At 49.9% G+C, this 16599-nt stretch overlaps 1 protein-coding gene across 2 annotated transcripts; it reads right to left on the bottom strand.

The window, feature by feature from the left end:
* Positions 1–2443: 2443 nt before the first annotated feature.
* On the bottom strand, positions 2444–13252 carry ALAD (aminolevulinate dehydratase). 2 transcript variants are annotated; one of them, XM_016210914.2, is made up of 12 exons: positions 13181–13252; positions 7415–7568; positions 6409–6459; positions 5828–5924; positions 5326–5461; positions 5131–5214; positions 4944–5032; positions 4617–4672; positions 4443–4530; positions 4270–4356; positions 3811–3940; positions 2444–3196 (listed from the first exon to the last, which is right to left on the bottom strand). In XM_016210914.2, exons 2-12 carry the CDS (start codon positions 7525–7527, stop codon positions 3138–3140), a joined length of 990 nt encoding a protein of 329 aa, XP_016066400.1. In that variant the 5' UTR covers positions 7528–7568; positions 13181–13252; the 3' UTR covers positions 2444–3137. The 2 variants fall into 2 exon arrangements, with proteins under 2 accessions (XP_016066400.1, XP_016066401.1); XM_016210915.2 differs by lacking the exons at positions 7415–7568; positions 13181–13252 and adding an exon at positions 6987–7388.
* Positions 13253–16599: the final 3347 nt, after the last annotated feature.

Here is a 16599-nt window from a genome sequence, read left to right as displayed (position 1 = left end):
GCCTGGAGCTAAAATACAGCTGAGGCCTAGATGTTCTCTCTAGGGAGGGAAGGTCAGGGGGTTCAAACCACAAGACCAGTGAGTGATAATGCTAGGGGAGGAAAGGTCACCCTGGGGACGAGGTCTCACCTTACAGTTGTCCTTTGCTGGGTACCCAGGGCTTTGTGCCCTGGTGACCATCTATACCTGGCCCATCGGCCTTGCTCTGCTCATGTCTAACTGCCTACGTTTGAAAAGGCTGATGTGGCTTTTGAGCCCCTGCATGGTTTGGCCCTGGTCTCTCTTCAGGCCACTTGTTCCTCCATCCTTCCCTGTGCTTCAGCCATACTAGCCTTATTTTCCCACTCATTCTAGCCCCAGGATCCCCTCTGCCTGGAATATTCTCCCCCAAACACATTTAGCTTGGTTGTTCATCTTTCAGTGTTCTGGGGGGGACCCGTGACAACCACCAGAGTTTGTGTTTGAATTTTGGAGCCTTTATTAGCTGGCCAGCAGCTACAGATCCAGCGTCTCACCCATGTGAGAGCCGAACTGCAGCCCTGACCCTCAGTTCATGCTCAGTAACCACAAAGGCACTGTGGTAAAGGGGTTTCCAATAATTTGTCAGGCTGTTAGCTTTTGGTACAGGAAACAAGGGGGGACCTTTAGCAACACAAAAGGGACGATTTAAATGCAATGTCTTAACAATGAGTAATGGGGTTTTATGCTTGGCTGGAGCGTGACTGGTTTGTTCTTTCTATAAAAACTCGGGGGGGAGGGGGACGGTAATTATTGGGCTAGCTTGTCAGGCCTTGTCCTGTACAATAGAGATCTTGTTCTACCTTTACTGTTAGTTCCTTAGGTGTTCTTCTGGCCATGGTGGCAGAACATCAGGTCTAGGCTTAAATGTCAGTCCCTCAGGGAAGCATTTCCTGATCCTTCAAACCAGGTCAGTTCCTGTTCACCACCTTCATGGTACCTGTTACGATGTCACTGGTGACACATGTGCCTCCTGGTTCTCCGGGAGACCCATTCCGCTTAATGTTGCCCCTGTGTGTGTGTGTGTGTGGGGGGGTGTGTCTAGATACAGGGTTGTTTGCTTTCTGTGGACCGTTTGTTCCAAAGGGGCAGTGTCTACTGTCTTCTGTCCCTAGAACAGAGCCAGGCCCTGTATTTGATGGGCGATGAGTCTGGGATGGCCTTGAAGAACCTTTCTTTTCACACGCATCACTTTAACCAGAAATGATCTCAGGGGCCAGGAGACAGGCCAAGAAGCTAAGATGGTCAAAGGTTCTGGTCTGGTCTAAGCCCTGAGGCGATGAGGCAGTGCTGGCTCATTTCCGATGACTGCTAGACCCCTAGGTGGTAGATCAGGCTCTGGCTCCTGGCCAGGTGAAGCTTTGACTTCTCAAGCCCTGATTTTGGCTGGCCAGTTCCCTGCAGGCTAAGATCCCGTCTTCAGTTAATTCTGCCACAGCTTGGGGAAGACTACTTAGAGTCGGAGGAGACTGGTCTGACTGCAGGAGCTGCTGAGATTTTATAATTCTAGATTTTAAAATGGGTTGTACTGCTTTACAGTCCAAATTAACTTACTATGGGCCTGGAGTTGAGATTCCCTGTCACTCTGCAGACGGGCAGGTGGACTTGCAAACAGGCCCCTCCTTAGCTGGGCCTTAACTTTTGCTAGGGGGAAACATTATGTCCTGTTGGTCTCAGAAGAAAACTGGAACCACTCATCCAGCTAAAACCCACGAGGGCATCCTTATTTCCTTCCGATGCCTCACCCTTGACACCCCCACCCCTACTCCCCCGCCCCCGGAATTAAAGCATCGGCAAAATCTGCTAGTTCTTTCTCTAAAATGTATCCTGAATACATCTACTTCCTCTTATCTCCACTGCCACCACTGTCATCCAGGCCACTACCATTGCTCCCTGGGGTCTGCGGTAGCCTTCTAACCAGGCTCTTTTTTTCATACCTTTCCATTTTCCCCACAGCAGCAGAAGGTGGGAAACTGGACCATACGTAACAGGTTAAGATCCTTTAGTTGTCTTTGTATCACAGGCAAAATATGATCCAAGCTTCCTAAAAGGTGCAGGAATCTACCTTTGTCACCTCCATCCTGTCACCCATCCTCTCTGCACCTTGCTCCCAGCAGTGCTGCCAAGCTCCTCTCACTGCAGGATCTTTGCGCACTTGGTGTCACGCACAGCTGGTGTGCTTCCCTCTGCTCTCCTCAAGGACCCTTCCCTGTTCCTTGATCTCAGGGAGCGGCTCTCCCCCTACGCCCCCCGTCTGTCTCAGACCCTTTGTTTCCTTCAAAGCACTTATGAGACGTTGTAACTGCTTTATTTGTCTGTTTGCTTGTTGTCTGTCTCTCCCATTGTCTCTGTCATGCAGAGAGACAAAGTTGAGGTCTGTCCAGCTAGATCCTCAGTACCCAGCATCGTGCCTGGCACAGAACACACGCTTTCAAAAAATATTTCTTTAATAAAAAGCCTTTTTGACGGTGGCATCTCCAACAGTCAGGAACTTTCTCTTTGCATCTGAATTTTGATCCCCAGGCAATATTTCTGCTCATTAATGAGTAATTCTTGTCTGGGTTTATGGCTCAGAGTAGAGCAGATCTCAGGCAGCCTGGCGACCACTGGCTGTGTGGGAATCGCCTTCCAGTGGAATCGCAGCAAATCTCAACTTTGAACCCCGGAATGTCAATCTAGGCCTCAGTCCCACGCCTAGCAATGCAGCCAGAGGCCTTGGGCTTTCTAGAGCTCCTGAGGACCCAGGATCCAACTGCCTTCCTCTTCCCCTAATGCTCCAAGCCCCTCTCCCAGGCCCCAAGAACTGGTGCCCATGACTCCTGGGAGCTTTCAAGCTGACGCCACACCAGAGGAAGGAGCTAGAGTGGTAGAGGCGGCCTCAGGGTTGACCCAGGGGAGGGTGGTGAAGCTTGGCGGAGCCCATGAAGACGTGGCTGAGAGTGGTAAGGTTTGGCATGCTGACAGAAACCACCTGGAACTGCTGGGCACCTGCCGGTGTGTGAGCAGGAAGAGGGCACCAGGGCACAGTTCTAAAAGCAGCATTTACTTTGGTTTTCACTTCTCCAAGGCCCCGGGACCTTTGTAAAGTCCTAGTTCTTGGGTCTTGCACACACTCTCCATCACTCCTTCAGCCACTGCAATAGCTGAGGTGTGTAGTAAGTGATGATGATGTCGGCACCTTTGTAAGAGAGAAATGGGAAACGGGAGGGGTGAGCATCAGTTCTGAGCACACCTCCTGGGAGAAGAGGGCTGGGGGGAAGAAGGCTGCTATGAAGAGGCACAGTTGGTGGGTGACACAACATAAGCCTGAGCCCAGCTCTGGTGAATTCTAGCTCTGTAAGTTGTGCGACTGTGGACAAGTCATTTTCTCTTCCTGGGCCTCAGTTTGCCAATGTATAAAAGGCACAGTGGGGAAATAGATAAGCTGTAAGTTCCCTTCCCACACTGTGTGCCATACCAACAAAACCAGCTCCCATTCATGGAGTGATAAGCATATGCAAGTTACACATATTACCCAGGTATCTTATCCCAATTATAGACAGGGCACTGAGGTTGGGAGAAGTGGCTAGGCCAAGGTCTCACAACCAAAAAATAAGAGGGCTCTGCTTTCTTCACTGTCCCATGTTCTGTTTCACAGTTTCATGTCTCTTCCTCTCAGCCTGTGTCTGTTTAGATCACTGGTATTTCTGGGCCTAAGACTACAGGCTGTTTCATGACTTCATTTCCCTCTCTGGGCAAGGTGCCTATTAGTTCGTGTGACACAGGTCAAAAACCCCACCCCTGCCTGCTCACCAGCTCTGCGGAAGGCGGTCATGACCTCCAGTACAGCAGCCTTGAGATCAAACGCTCCAGCCTGGGCTCCATGCCACAGCATAGCAAACTCTCCAGAAACGTGGTACACGGCGAGCGGGAGCTCCGGGTGCTGCAGAGAAGCATCAGTAGGCAGAAGTGGAGGGTGGGTGTGCCCCTGAGAGTATCCCTTGTTTCCTCCCCAACCTTTGACCACCTTGAGCCCCATGCCCCAAGTCCCTGCTGCTGGCAGCCCGGCCCATTCTCACACTGTTAGAGCAGAGCTGTTCAAATGCTTCTGCCCACTGGTGGTTCCTGGGTAGGGGCAGGGAGGGGAAGCTTCCTGTCCAGGGGGCAGATGGCTTCCAACTCTGAGATTCTGCAGTCCCTCAATCGAAGGTCCCAGAGCCTGTGGACACACTCTCACCTCCCTGAGTGCCCCCTGTCTCTGTCTCTGCTCACCTTGTCCTTCACCTCCCGCACAATGTCCAGGTAGGGCATTCCTGGCTTCACCATAATCATGTCGGCTCCTTCCCGGACATCCCGGTCCTAGGGATGAGGCATGGTGTGGGCAGTGCCCGGAGGCGCAGGGAGAGGGGGGCAGGCTGGCTGGGGCTCAAGCTCTGGTCACTCACCACTGCTCGGAGGGCCAGGCCTCGTGCTCCGGGTGGAAGCTGGTAGCAGCGGCGGTCTCCAAAAGCTGGGCTTGACTGAGCCGCGTCCCTGGAAAGCAGAGGCATCAGGGTGGGCTCCAGCTTTGGGTAACGGGTCAGGGATTTAACCACAGTCCCTTGCCCACCCCCACTTACCGGAAAGGTCCGTAGAAACAGGAAGCAAATTTGGCACTATAGCTCATCACCGATACCTGCGGAGAGACAATGGGGGCTGAGGCTCAGCCAGCGCTTTCCAGATGTCCCAGGGTCACGGGGCAGGGAAAGGACCCAGGCTGAGTAGAATGCCTGTGTTCTAGCCCCACCGGAGCTCTGGGCCTTAATGTCCCCATCTTAGGAGCAGAGGTTGAGACAGATCCCAAAGGCCTTGCACAGTGCCGTCCTCAGTTCTGTGATTCTTGGCAGATGTGGGGGCAGGGCTCTCTCCTCACCTCCCCACATCCCTCCCCACACTCCGTGCCCTACCCTGTTGCCAAGTCCATGTGCCATCAGAGCCTCCTTGATGGCTTCCACGCGTCCATCCATCATGTCCGACGGAGCTACTACCTGACATCCTGAGGGACAGAGAGTGGTCCTCAGAACTCCGGGACCCTCCTGTCTCCTCTGCCACCTCCCCAACCCAGAGGTCCTCATCCCTGCTGGTGGCTCTCACCTGCCTTGGCATAGGCCAGAGCCACCTCTGCCAGCCGCTGGCGGCTCTCCTCGGCCTGGAAAGATCCATTCTCGCTCAGAAGCCCTGCGGGTCAGATGGCCGGGTTTTAGGGAGCAGCCTTGGCTCTGGCCTGTGGGGAGAACTGGGCAGTGGGAGTACAGGTGGGAGCAGGGCCGGCGGAGGGAAGGAGCTCACCGCAGTGACCATGGGAGGTGTAGGGGCACAGACAGACGTCACAGGCCACCAGCAGGCCTGGAAAGGTCTTGCGCAACAGACAAATGGCCTCAACAGTGGGGGAGTCCTCGGAGTCAGCTGCAGAGCCCCGCTCATCCTAGTGGCAGAGGAAGGACAAAGCAGTGTGTCTGTCACATGAAGCCTGTGGGAGGCACAACGGTCCTCACAGAGGGCAGCCCCGGCCCTCTCCTTTTATCACCATCACAGCCTCTGGACGAGAAGGCACAGTGAGGACTGTCCCCATTTTGCAGAGGGGCCTTGATTTGCCTAGTCAGGGTGTCATAACCCTACTTAGCTTCTTGACCCTACATGGGTTCTGTCTTAGTAACAGGGGCCATGTCCATTCACCTGTGGCCCAGGGCCAGCACAAGGCCTGAGTGAGGGTGTGGTCAGTGTGGAACCTCAGCTCCCCTTCACTCAACCTCCCTTCCCCTCTCCTCTCACACCTCCTCTGGTTCCTCACCTTGGGAACTTTGCTGGGAACACCAAAGACCAGGACGCAGCGCAGGCCCTTTTCCACCAGGGGCCTCAGCATCTCTTCTAGCCGGTTCACGCCATACCTGCGTGGAGGTGGGGTGGAGGGGCTAAGTGAGGCAGGGCACAGGCCAGGGTCCTCCCCACCCTGCAACACTGTGCCTCTGTTAAGAGCCAAGTTGCACGTGATACCAGGAGGGCTCAAGCCCCACAGTACAGTGGGGCAGGAACATACCCACCAAACAGATGGGAAAGCTGGGGCCCCAAGTGGCAGAGCTATGGGATTCGGCTGAGGAAGGCCCCTCCAAGGTCCTTTCACTGAACTCCCACTTGGATCAAGCTCTCCTCTCCAAGACTCTGCTATGATGCTCTGGTGATGGGTAGCCCGTTACTTTACGAGGCTGCCTCTTCTGCTGTGGAACTTTGACCCTGACAAAACCCTTCTCTCTACTGGGCTGAAGTCAGACTCTCCAATCTTCTACCTCCTGGGTCTGCTTCTGCTTCCTGGCACCTCCCCTTGTAAAATCTCTTCTTCCATCATCCCCCCGCCCTCCCCACCATGTCTCCTACCTGGCCACTCCTGGAAGGCTGGCGATAGGCTGCACATCATCAGGAACATCCCTGCAAGAGTGGGGGTGGGCTATGGATTGGTGGCTGTGGAAAGGGCCAGTGGTGAAGGGGTAACTGGGGGGGATGATTGGGGAGCTGGGAAGGAACGTGGCAGTGGAGATGGCGGGAGGAGGACAGGGCCCAGTGTCTGGTTCCCCTGCCCAGCCAAGCCCAGGGCCTGAAATAACAGGAACGACAAGAATAACAGTGACGACAAGAGCAATTGTACTAAAAGACAAATCCTCACAGGAAGCAGTCAAGTGGTTAAGAACTTGGACTCTGAAGTCAGAAGGTCCTTACTTGCCATCACAGTCACATACTGACTGGGTGACCTTGGCCAAATTGTACTACCTCTTTGAGCCTCAGGCCCTTCCTAGGTGGATTCACTCGTTCATTCATATAACAAATATTTATTGAGCACTTACTACGTGCCAGGTACTATTCTAGGCCCTGGCAGTATAACAGTGAACGAAACAGACAAAAATCCCTGCCCTCGTGGCGATGACAATCTAGGGGTAGTACCTAGGGGTAGGCCATACCTTCTGCATACGGATGTTGTCAGGACTGAAAGATAACAGAAGCAGATGCTTAGCATAGGACGTGGTACACAGTGAGTACTCAATAAAGGTTAGCTGTTGCTGTTATTAATAATCATAACTGCCACCTCTTACGTGTACATAGCACTTGACAATCCACAGAATACCTTCCCAGCTCCTGTCATTGCAAAAGCTCAGGATGGCAGGTAAGGGTTACTCTTATTTTCCAAATGGGAAGATCGAGTTCTTTTCAAGATTTGTTTTGTTCTTAAGACAGTTGTCCTTAACCCAGCAGGCCACTTCCTAAGCCTTGAGCTCCAAGCTGGCAGCTCCCTTTACCACCCGCAACAGATGCCAGCTCCGGTCACAAACACACCCACCCACCACACATACCCTTCGGATCAAACACCCGGGTCATTCTGGGGACTCACGTGACAAAGATGGGGTAGATGAGGTTGGAGGCACTGAGGGTGGTGGCAGCTGCCTGCCAGGTCCGAAGCAGTGGGTGGAAGTAGCCGCTGTGCAGAACAGACTGGGGCTGCATGGTGCGCCGTGAGGGCTCCTGGGTATCTGCTGGCTTCTCGGCTGTGTGGGGGCAATGGGAGGAACATGACGCATGGTCCCTGTCCCCAGGAGGTGGTCATAGACCCCCAAACTCTTCTGGATTCCTGCCTCTCCTGCTCTCTACCCCAGTGTTCCTCCAAGTGTGGCTTACCAATCCCCGCTGGTCCATAAGATAAGTAGAGAAATGAAAGTAGGCCTTAAGAAACTTTCATAGCAATTTGAACCTAATAATATACAATTTGGGTTCCTATTTATATGGTCTCTCTTTTTTCTAGTAATTCATTTTTATTTTATTAAAGAATCAGTTTGGGCTGGAGTGGAAATTAGTATGAGGAGCACTGATCTAGCCAACATTTAAACGTTGTTTAGTCCATGAAAAATGTCCACGCACTTGGCAGAAATTTTAGGTAAGCCAAAGGAGAAAAATTCCCTGTAATTCTACCTCTAGAGAAAAGCACAGTAAACCCCTTCGTACATGGACTTGTTGGGCAGGACTCACACTAAGAGGATTAAATAGCACCGTGCTCGACAGACACACAGACCCTGTAGAGTGGCCACTGATGTCTTTTCCAGCCCTAGAGCCTCCTGCTGCTCCTCAAGCACAAGCCACACTCGGCCAGCTTCTGGCTCTGCTCACCCTGTTCCCTTTATCTAGACGGTTTGTGCTCTCTCCACAACTTCCCCTGCCCCAAATTTACCTGGTTCTCCACAAGGCACTCCCTCCCTCCCTCGCCCACTACAGCTTCTCTTCTTGCCCAGATCACATACTCTCTTATATAACAGGTCTTTGTGGACCTATCTTATCTTGTCCCAGTAGACAGAGCTTCGGCAGGGTAGGGTCCATAGTGAGTTCATTTTGCGTTCCCCATACACTCTGCCACACAGTAAATATCAATTACATGAAATACCAGGTAATATGTCCTAAATGCCAAATAAGGGATGTAAGACAGAAGGAAGCTGGGGCATTATCATTTGTTTCTTGAGCATCTACTGTGTGCCAGGCCACACTGGGCATTTGCACACATGATTTCTTATCGAGTTGGCACTACAGTCCTGGGAGGTAGGGCTGACTGGGTGCATCTCGGAGAGGTGAAGCCTAATCTAAAATAACTATGAGTTCCAATGTGAGTTTGGAGGGCAGAAGCTTGTTGAAAGAAGATAAGGACTTGAACTTGGTTTTGCAGGATGAGTGGGTTTGGCTAGTCAGAGGACAGGGGAGAACATTCCCTCAGGCAGGGAAGATAAGAGTAAAGGTGGGGAAGGAGGGATGGTTATGGACTGTTCTCAGGAACTAAGGAGGCGATCAAGCCATGTGTGTATGGAGGGGAGGGGACAAGAGGGGGCCAGATGGAGGACAGGGAAGGTTTCTGGCCAGAGGGTGGAGGAGTGGCCTGGTCAGAGCCTGGCTTTAGGAAGAAAATGCTTACAGCCTGAGCACAGCAGATTGGAAGCAGAGGAGCACAGAGGCTGTGGGTCAGAGGGGCAGAGAAGGAAGGGCCGTCATAAGGCGGCCAAAAGGGAGTCTCTTGGGGTGGATGCTCTGAGCGTCTCTGACCTGGAGGGCAGTGGAGACAGGGACAAGGCAGGGAGAGGGAAGGAGGAACAGACTTTGGAGATGAGGCGGAGAGCTCCGTTTTAGACACTTCCTTTTGGAGGTGTGTACAGATATTGATGCGAACAAAACTGAGTTCATCTTTGTGTCCCTCCTTTTGTTTTTCTATGCTGAGAACTCTGACCTAACGAGTCTCAGCCAGCACCAAAGCCTCACAGTTAATGATTAGCTGTGTCCCGTAAGCTCGCCCAATGTAACCATAAAGGTTCCTGTCAGTAAATGACCAGAATGGTATAGCCACTGAGATAAATACTAAACTAGGTGTTGGCATTAATTCTAAGCAATAATTATCCTAAGACCACCAGGAAATATGGTTCCTGGCTCACTGCATTCTTTGTCCCTTTGTCTTGTCAATAAAAGGCTTATTGTAGCAACTGTCTAGCAGCGGAGACTAATCCGCTCTGAGCCTCTGACAAGAGGCTGGGTCATCTCTTCTGCTCTGACCCAATGTTCCTGTAAGTTAATTACCCTATAATAAATTTTGTTATAGTCAATAAACTTGCCTGCTTCATGTTTCAGTCTTAAGACACTTTTACAGATTGGTGGTCAAGGTACCTCCACTCTGCTTTCAGACAAGGTGCCTGGGGGAACACTCAGTAGCCAAGTAAGGTGGGGGAGCCAAGAGCCACTTATCTCTCCTTGTGTGAATGGGACCTCAAGGCCCAGTGAGAGGCAGGGACTTATCCAAGGTTCCACACTCCCTGGGCCTGGGGAGTCCTTTACTACACTGATGGTGCCTTTCTTCCAGTCTCTCAGGCCCCGTTTATCTGTTCCTCCTTCCTGTAAGGGTTGGGGTTATCAGGAGCCACATAGGGACCCATCCTACCACCCCACCCTTGAGTCAGCCGTATCATCTGACACAGGAGCAAGCCAGGCCTCCCCCAAAATGTCCCAACCTCCAAATGAGCAACCATTCAGCAGTTGCAAAGTCCTGAGTGCCCATTTTGTGCAAGATTTTGCTCTCAAGTCTGTCAGAGATTAGCCTAGCTCAGGGAGGTTAAGTCACTTGCCCAAGACTACACAGCTAGTTAGTAACTGAGCCAGAATTTGAATTTGTTCTAGACAATGAGTGCAGGGTGTTATCTACTAGTCCTGGTAAACATTTGATTCAGTAGGTACCTCTCTGCCTCTACTATCTTTGCTTTGGTGGCTGGAGAGATGAGAAACCAAGAGAAAAATATAGAGTGTATGTTATGTGCTGGGCACTGGACTGGGTACTTTATATATAGTGTATATATTATCTCATTTAATTGCAGAGGATTTTGCTTTTAGTGATAAAGGAATGGAGGCTCAGAGAGGTTAAGTGACTTGCTCAATGTCATTCTGGAATCAAATCAGATTCTGAAGCTAGGTCTGTGCATGTCCCTGATTCACTTCTCAGATAGTAACCTTTGTAGCAGACTCCCAGCTTCTGGAATCCAAAGATGCATTCCACTGGCCTCAATCTTGCTTCTACTTTAGAAGGCTGAGGGAGCAAATGTTTTCTGTTTATCAAAAGTGACAGGGCAGGGCTGCCTAGGAGCTTTACAGCCCATATTTCACCCCATGGAGACCGGGGGCTGGGGGTGAGGGACAAGGGAGGAGGGTGAGAGTGGTGAGGGGGAGGCCTCACTAGGGCAGTTTTAAACTTTAATCTGTTTGTGTGTTTTTTAATTGTAGGGTTCACAGAAATTTGAGAAATGGGTGTAATACAAAAATTAAGTTGAAAATCACCAATCCTGTTTCTCTTACATTCTGATGTGGAAAATCGGGTGCAGAGAGGCAAAAGGACTTGTCTGACAAAACACAGAGAGTTGGGTAAAGAGTTGGGCTTGACCATGGGATCTCCTGGATTCTAGTCCAGTGCCACTACCTACATCACACATGGTCGTTCTGTTACAACAGGCACTGAATCAATATCTGTGGAGTAGAAAAACACTCCTGAGTAACAGAGCTGAATCTCTGTTTGCAGAGCCAAAGCCAGGAGGAGGTTTGGCTTTGCACAAAGTCCCACAAAGTTTGGGAGATTTTCATACACTTGGGAAAGCACTTCTCCCAAATCAAGGGAGATTGCAAGCCATTGCTTAAATCCTGTCACACCTCACTGAAGTCAAGGGCAAGTCACCATGGGATGCAGCACTTATGCTCAGCCACATTAGAACAGGTTAGCTTAGCTGGAAGGCAGGATAGGATGGTGCAGGAAAAAAAACATACTTCAAGGTCAAAGAACACCAGGTCTGGTCTGTGCTCTATGTATGACTGAAAGGTTGCTGGCCTTTCAGATTCTTCATTTTGTGGTTTATCAAATGGGAGTTATTTCAACTGGCAAAGCTTCAGAGATTTGAGATAGTGAAGAGGTACGTGCCTAGCTGCACAGTAAACATGTAGCTACTTTCATATTAGGAACAGAACTGAGCTGAAACGAGATCTTCTGGGGTGACATCATAGCCATGACCTCTGCACCACACCCAGAAGGGAGAACTTTCACTCAAACCTGTGTGGACTACAGGGTCTTCCAAGACATCTGAGGTGGGGGCATCCCTGCCTTCCAGCAGCCCATGTGGGAGAGAGGAAATAATTACCACACAGATGCTACAATAGAGGGGTGGACCAAGTGCTGTGGGAGGAACCTATGTTCTGTGGGAGTCAAGGAGGGCTTCATAGAAGAGGGGACATTGAAGGATAAGTAGCTTTTCAGGCTGATTGTGAAGGTGTCTCCTTCCATAGAAGGCAACTTCCCCAAACTGGGAGTAAGCTAAGTTGGGCCCTGAGAGCTGCTACCAGGAGGGGCTGAGAAAGAGCTGCAGGGTCTGAACCCGCCCCCTGTTGTGCTCAGCTGAGGATTCCAGAGATTATGGTCTTGGCACAGAGGGTTGGCAGCTGCTGCCAGCTCTGGCAGGCTCTGCCACTAGCTGGAGACGAGGCAGTCAGGAAGGCCAGCTAGGTAGAAGGTGGCCAGGGCTGAAAAATCCAAAGCTCCAAAGAGGCCCAAAACAGCAGCTGTTAGGCAGTTCTGAAAATGGGACGGACTTGGTTATTCAACTCACATTTCCTGAATATCTACTCTAGGCCTGTCCCAGTACTATATACAGGAATTGAAGAGAAGAATGAGATCTGGGCCCTGACCTTGAGCTTTGAAGAGCCCAGTTTCCTCTGGGCTTAGCTATTTGAAGCTATGAGGAAAACCTGCCGGGTCCACAGACTCTTAAAACATCTTGACTAAGAGGGTCCTTAAAGCTTGTTGATCATATCATCGAAATGATGGTGAAACTGGGCTCAAAGGACAGACACAGACCCAAGACCACATAGGGGGTCAGTGGCAGATCTAGGGCTAGAATTCAGGTTTTCAGCAGCCCAGTTCTCAATGCCCACTGTTACTCCTTGATACTTTAAGTACAGGTTTCAAAGCCCACAGCAGAGCTGGGCTGCGGAGAGCTCTGGGTGAAGGGGGTGGGAGAGAGCAGCACACCAATGACTCTGGACCTGTGTACAGCTGGCAGCACTATGGTCCAGTGTGGGATTTTGGAGTCTGGACACATGCGTTCAAATCCTGGTTGTCACTTTGCAGCTGTGTGACTTCAGCTTCCTCAACTGCTAAATGAGGACCTGAACCGCCCTCAATGAACTGTTGTAAAGAATGGGCCGATGCATGTAACGTACGTACAGACAAGCCTAGCACGAAACTGTTATTATTTCCACTCCTCTTGCACAATGTCCCTCCCACATCGGAGTTGATACCTCCGGCTCTGCACTTACAGAGGCTGCTCCAGCGGTGTCCAAGGGAGTAAACCGCACAGAGGAGGCGCGGAGACCGGCCACGGGCCCTCTAGGGCTACGGCCCCGCGGAGACCCCAGCCCCGGCTGCAGCAGGACCATCTGCCTCCAAGAGCCCAAACACCGGCCCCACCGGACGGACCCCGGCCGCACTGCCAGCGCTTCAGGCGCGCAGCACGACCTGGGTCTGGGGACGCGGGGCTCTCGGTGCCACAGCTTCGGCCCCCAAGTCCGCCATCTCCCCGAGTCTGGCCCCGCGCGTACGTACCTTCGGAGAGCGGCGAGTCTACACGGCACCCACGCACTCGAACCTCTCCGGGCACCCTCGGGGGCGGGGCTGCTTCCAGGAAACAGCGTCTGCTCTCACCCCGCCCTCACCAGCGTGCAGACCACACCCTCTGGGGGCAATTCGCCGGAGGGCTGGTCAGCTCCAGCCCGGGCCTCGCACAGGCCCGTCAGTCTCGAGGCCTGGCCAATCAGGTGTGGCGAGGGGCTGCTGAGCCCGCCCCGCCCGCGCGGGACCAGCGCCTGGGCGGGGACAGGCCGGGCCCGCCGGCCAGCAGGACCGCGGAGCGGAGGCGTGGGGACTCTGCGCGTGAACCTTCCTCGGAAGCGGTTACGGCCCCGAGGGTCTCTGTACAGTCCTCCGCTTCCCAGTTTGGAGCATGCTTGGCGCTAGTTAATTATTTGTTGAAAGAATAATTGGACGTCAAGGACATTAAAACGACACCGTAATGCCCAACACAGCGTAATAGCTAAGTTCACTTTTGCGGACTGAGCATTTTAAAGTTGTTGAGTTCGGCACAGTCTGCCTTCTAAGTTTTAAGAGAAAATTTATTCCAGCGTTAATTGCCGAAGGTCTACTCTGTGCCACGGTGTGGGAGATGTGGTTTGAATGACGCGGGCACGTTAGGCATTAGACCTGATGAGTACAGTGGGAGATCTGACCAAAGGCCTGTGGGGGGTTGGGACAGAGTATGTGCAGGGGTGGGAGGAATTTAGTGAGGCTTTTGGGACTTGGGTAAGCTGGTAGGATTGGGGGACTGAAGTGGGGGTCGGGATCAGTACCCTAGCAAAGGAATGCTTTTTGAAAGGCGAATCAGGGATTATCGTGGAGGATACCAGTCAATTGTACTACTTAAAACCGGTTTTATACCTCTTTATATTGCAAGTTAAAGAGGTAGAGAGGCTTAATGCTAAGGAAATATGACACTGCTTAGTTCCCAGCTACTAGAGTTCTGATCTGTGTTCAAATAAAGTAGAAAAGAATGAAGAAATAAAATGGCCACTGTAGTCAAGCTGCTATTAAAATAAAGTAGGCTGCGACATAAGGAAATGATCCTCTTCTTGCTTTAACTAGCCTGGGAACTTAAACTTTTCATTTGTGCATCTATGCCTGGATGTACATGAACTCTACAGATAATCATCTGAATAACTCCGTTAATGAACCGGACCACTGGACACCTGGAAGATTACCATCTTGGATCAATCCAGAGGCTAAACATGCAGCACTGACTCTTCTCAAAAATGTGCTTTCTACTATAAAAACTTTAGCTTTTTAAAAAATTGATGAGAGAGAAGTATCGGTTGCCTTCACACTTGCTCTGACTGGGGACTGAACCCACAACCTGGATAATATGCCCTGACCAGGAATCAAACCCACCACCTCTTGGTGTACAGGACAATGCTCCAACCAACTAAGCCACACCAGGCAGAGCAAAACTCCTAAATTTCTTTCTTCTTCAGCATACTCTGGGTATTACCTAGTTGTGTTCCAGGTTTGCAAACCTAGACACTTGAATAAAAATTTGTAATTTTTAATTTTAGCAAATAAAACTTTGCTATTTTTAACTTTAGCAAAGCCTCCTGATTCATTTATGTCCAGTTGACAGGAAGCAATGTTTTTTGTGCATTAAAGAGTCAGGGACAGTACACTTATCTAATTTTGACAAGTGTTACTATCCTCATTTTACAGATTGGGAAAACCATTGCCAGGAAGATTACATACTTTGCCCCAACTCACACTGGGTTTACTTTGCAATGCCTGCTAAACATGCTCCTTCAACTCATAGGGATAATTACTGTTTATCCTCTCCTCCCCCAGTTTAGATCCCCCGTCCAACATTTCTTTTATGATATGGTTCATCTCTGAGTTTACTGATAACTAAAAATAATTAGGACCATCTACCTCTAAGAGCCCAAACAGGGTGGAAAATTTTAAAATGTTGCTTTTTGGTGTAATCTATTTTTCCCATGTTTGTCTCTTATTTTTGACTGGAAGACCTGTTTCAATTGACAGCCCCTACTAATTTTACCTTAATCTTTCACTCTGATCCATAAAAAGTATTGTGAATCCAACACTATGAATAAATCTTAAGCATAATATTAAACAAAAGTAGTCAGACGCAATACATATTGTATTATTTCGTTTGTATAAAATACAAACCCAGGCAAAATTAAATCTGTGCTATTAAGTCAGGACAGCAATTACCACTGGGGGGACAGGGAGTGACTGGGAGACCAAAGGGGCTTTTTAGGGTACTGGTCATGTTGTTTATTGGTCTGAGTGTGTTACATGGATGTGTTTAGTTTGTGAAAATTCATCAACCTCTAAACTTACCTGCACCTTTTAGTATGTATAATTTTTTTTAAAATGAAAAAAAAAACACCCCCACCCACAACCCCACTAAACTATTGTGCCTCCGAGGAAGGCACGTGGCTTTGTGCTAAATGCTGTAAAGAGCATAAGGGCTGGGGGAAGAAAACATGGGGAGTAACTGCTTATCAGGTGCGGGATTTTCTTTTGGGGTGATGAAAACGTTTGGAACTAGATAGAAGTGGTTGCACACTATTGCAAATGTGCTAAATGCCACTGAATTGCTCATTTAAAAATGATTAATTTTATGTTCTGCGAATTTCATCTCAATTAAAAAAGAAAATCGGTGTCCTGGCCAGTGTGGCTCAGTTGGTTGGAGCATTATCCTGTGCACCGAGGGGTCACGGGTTTGATTCCTGGTCCGGGTGCGTATGCAACAGATTGATGCGTCTCTCTGACATCAATGTTACTCTCTCTCCCTCTCCCGTACTCTCTAAAATCAATCAAAACAAAACAAAACAAAAAAATACTGTATCCTCAGGTGAGGGTTAAAAAAAAAGAAAATTGGTTCACCAAATACAATGTGGTATTCTGTTTGGATCCTGGAGCAGAAAAAGGGTGTTAGTGGAAAAATGGATGAAATACAAAATAGTTTGGCCAACTTAATTGACAGTTTCTTCTTAGTTTCCACAAATGTACCATGGTTATGTAAGATGTTAACATGTGGGGAAGTTGGATGATGGTTATATGGGAACTCTCTGTACTCTGCAATTTTTGTGTAAATACAAAATTGTTCCAAAATAAAGTTTAAAAAAAAAAAAAGGCTGTGGGGGTCCCAGCTTTCATAAATTAGTGGTAAGATCTTGAGCAAGCCACTTCTCTCAGATGAGCCTGTTTCCCATCAGCAAAAATAAATTAGGCTGCAGAAGTAATTTTGCATGGGTAAGGATGGTAACCCTCTCACCCTCCAAATCCAGATCAGAATTTCTAGTCATGAAGGGCTGTGGTTAAAAAAAGATGGGAAACATCACCTTATCCTAGATACCACTACAGGAATGACAGAGGTGAGAAAAACTGATGGATTACCTCAA

This window comes from Miniopterus natalensis, chromosome 12 (genome assembly GCF_054644295.1).
Source record: "Miniopterus natalensis isolate mMinNat1 chromosome 12, mMinNat1.hap1, whole genome shotgun sequence".
NCBI lineage: Eukaryota > Metazoa > Chordata > Mammalia > Chiroptera > Miniopteridae > Miniopterus > Miniopterus natalensis.
Note: the sequence above shows the minus strand (reverse complement) of the source record. Positions and strands in the feature narration are given on the sequence as shown.

Excerpts from the sequence above, each read along its gene's own strand:
- ALAD (XM_016210914.2), bottom strand. The coding sequence starts at position 7,527 with ATGCAGCCCCAGTCTGTTCTGCACAGCGGCTACTTCCACCCACTGCTT. Across the intron at positions 5,462-5,827 it reads TTCCCAGCAAAGTTCCCAAG|GATGAGCGGGGCTCTGCAGC; the intron begins GTGAGGAACCAG and ends CTCTGCCACTAG. Across the intron at positions 5,215-5,325 it reads CACCTCCCATGGTCACTGCG|GGCTTCTGAGCGAGAATGGA; the intron begins GTGAGCTCCTTC and ends TCTGACCCGCAG.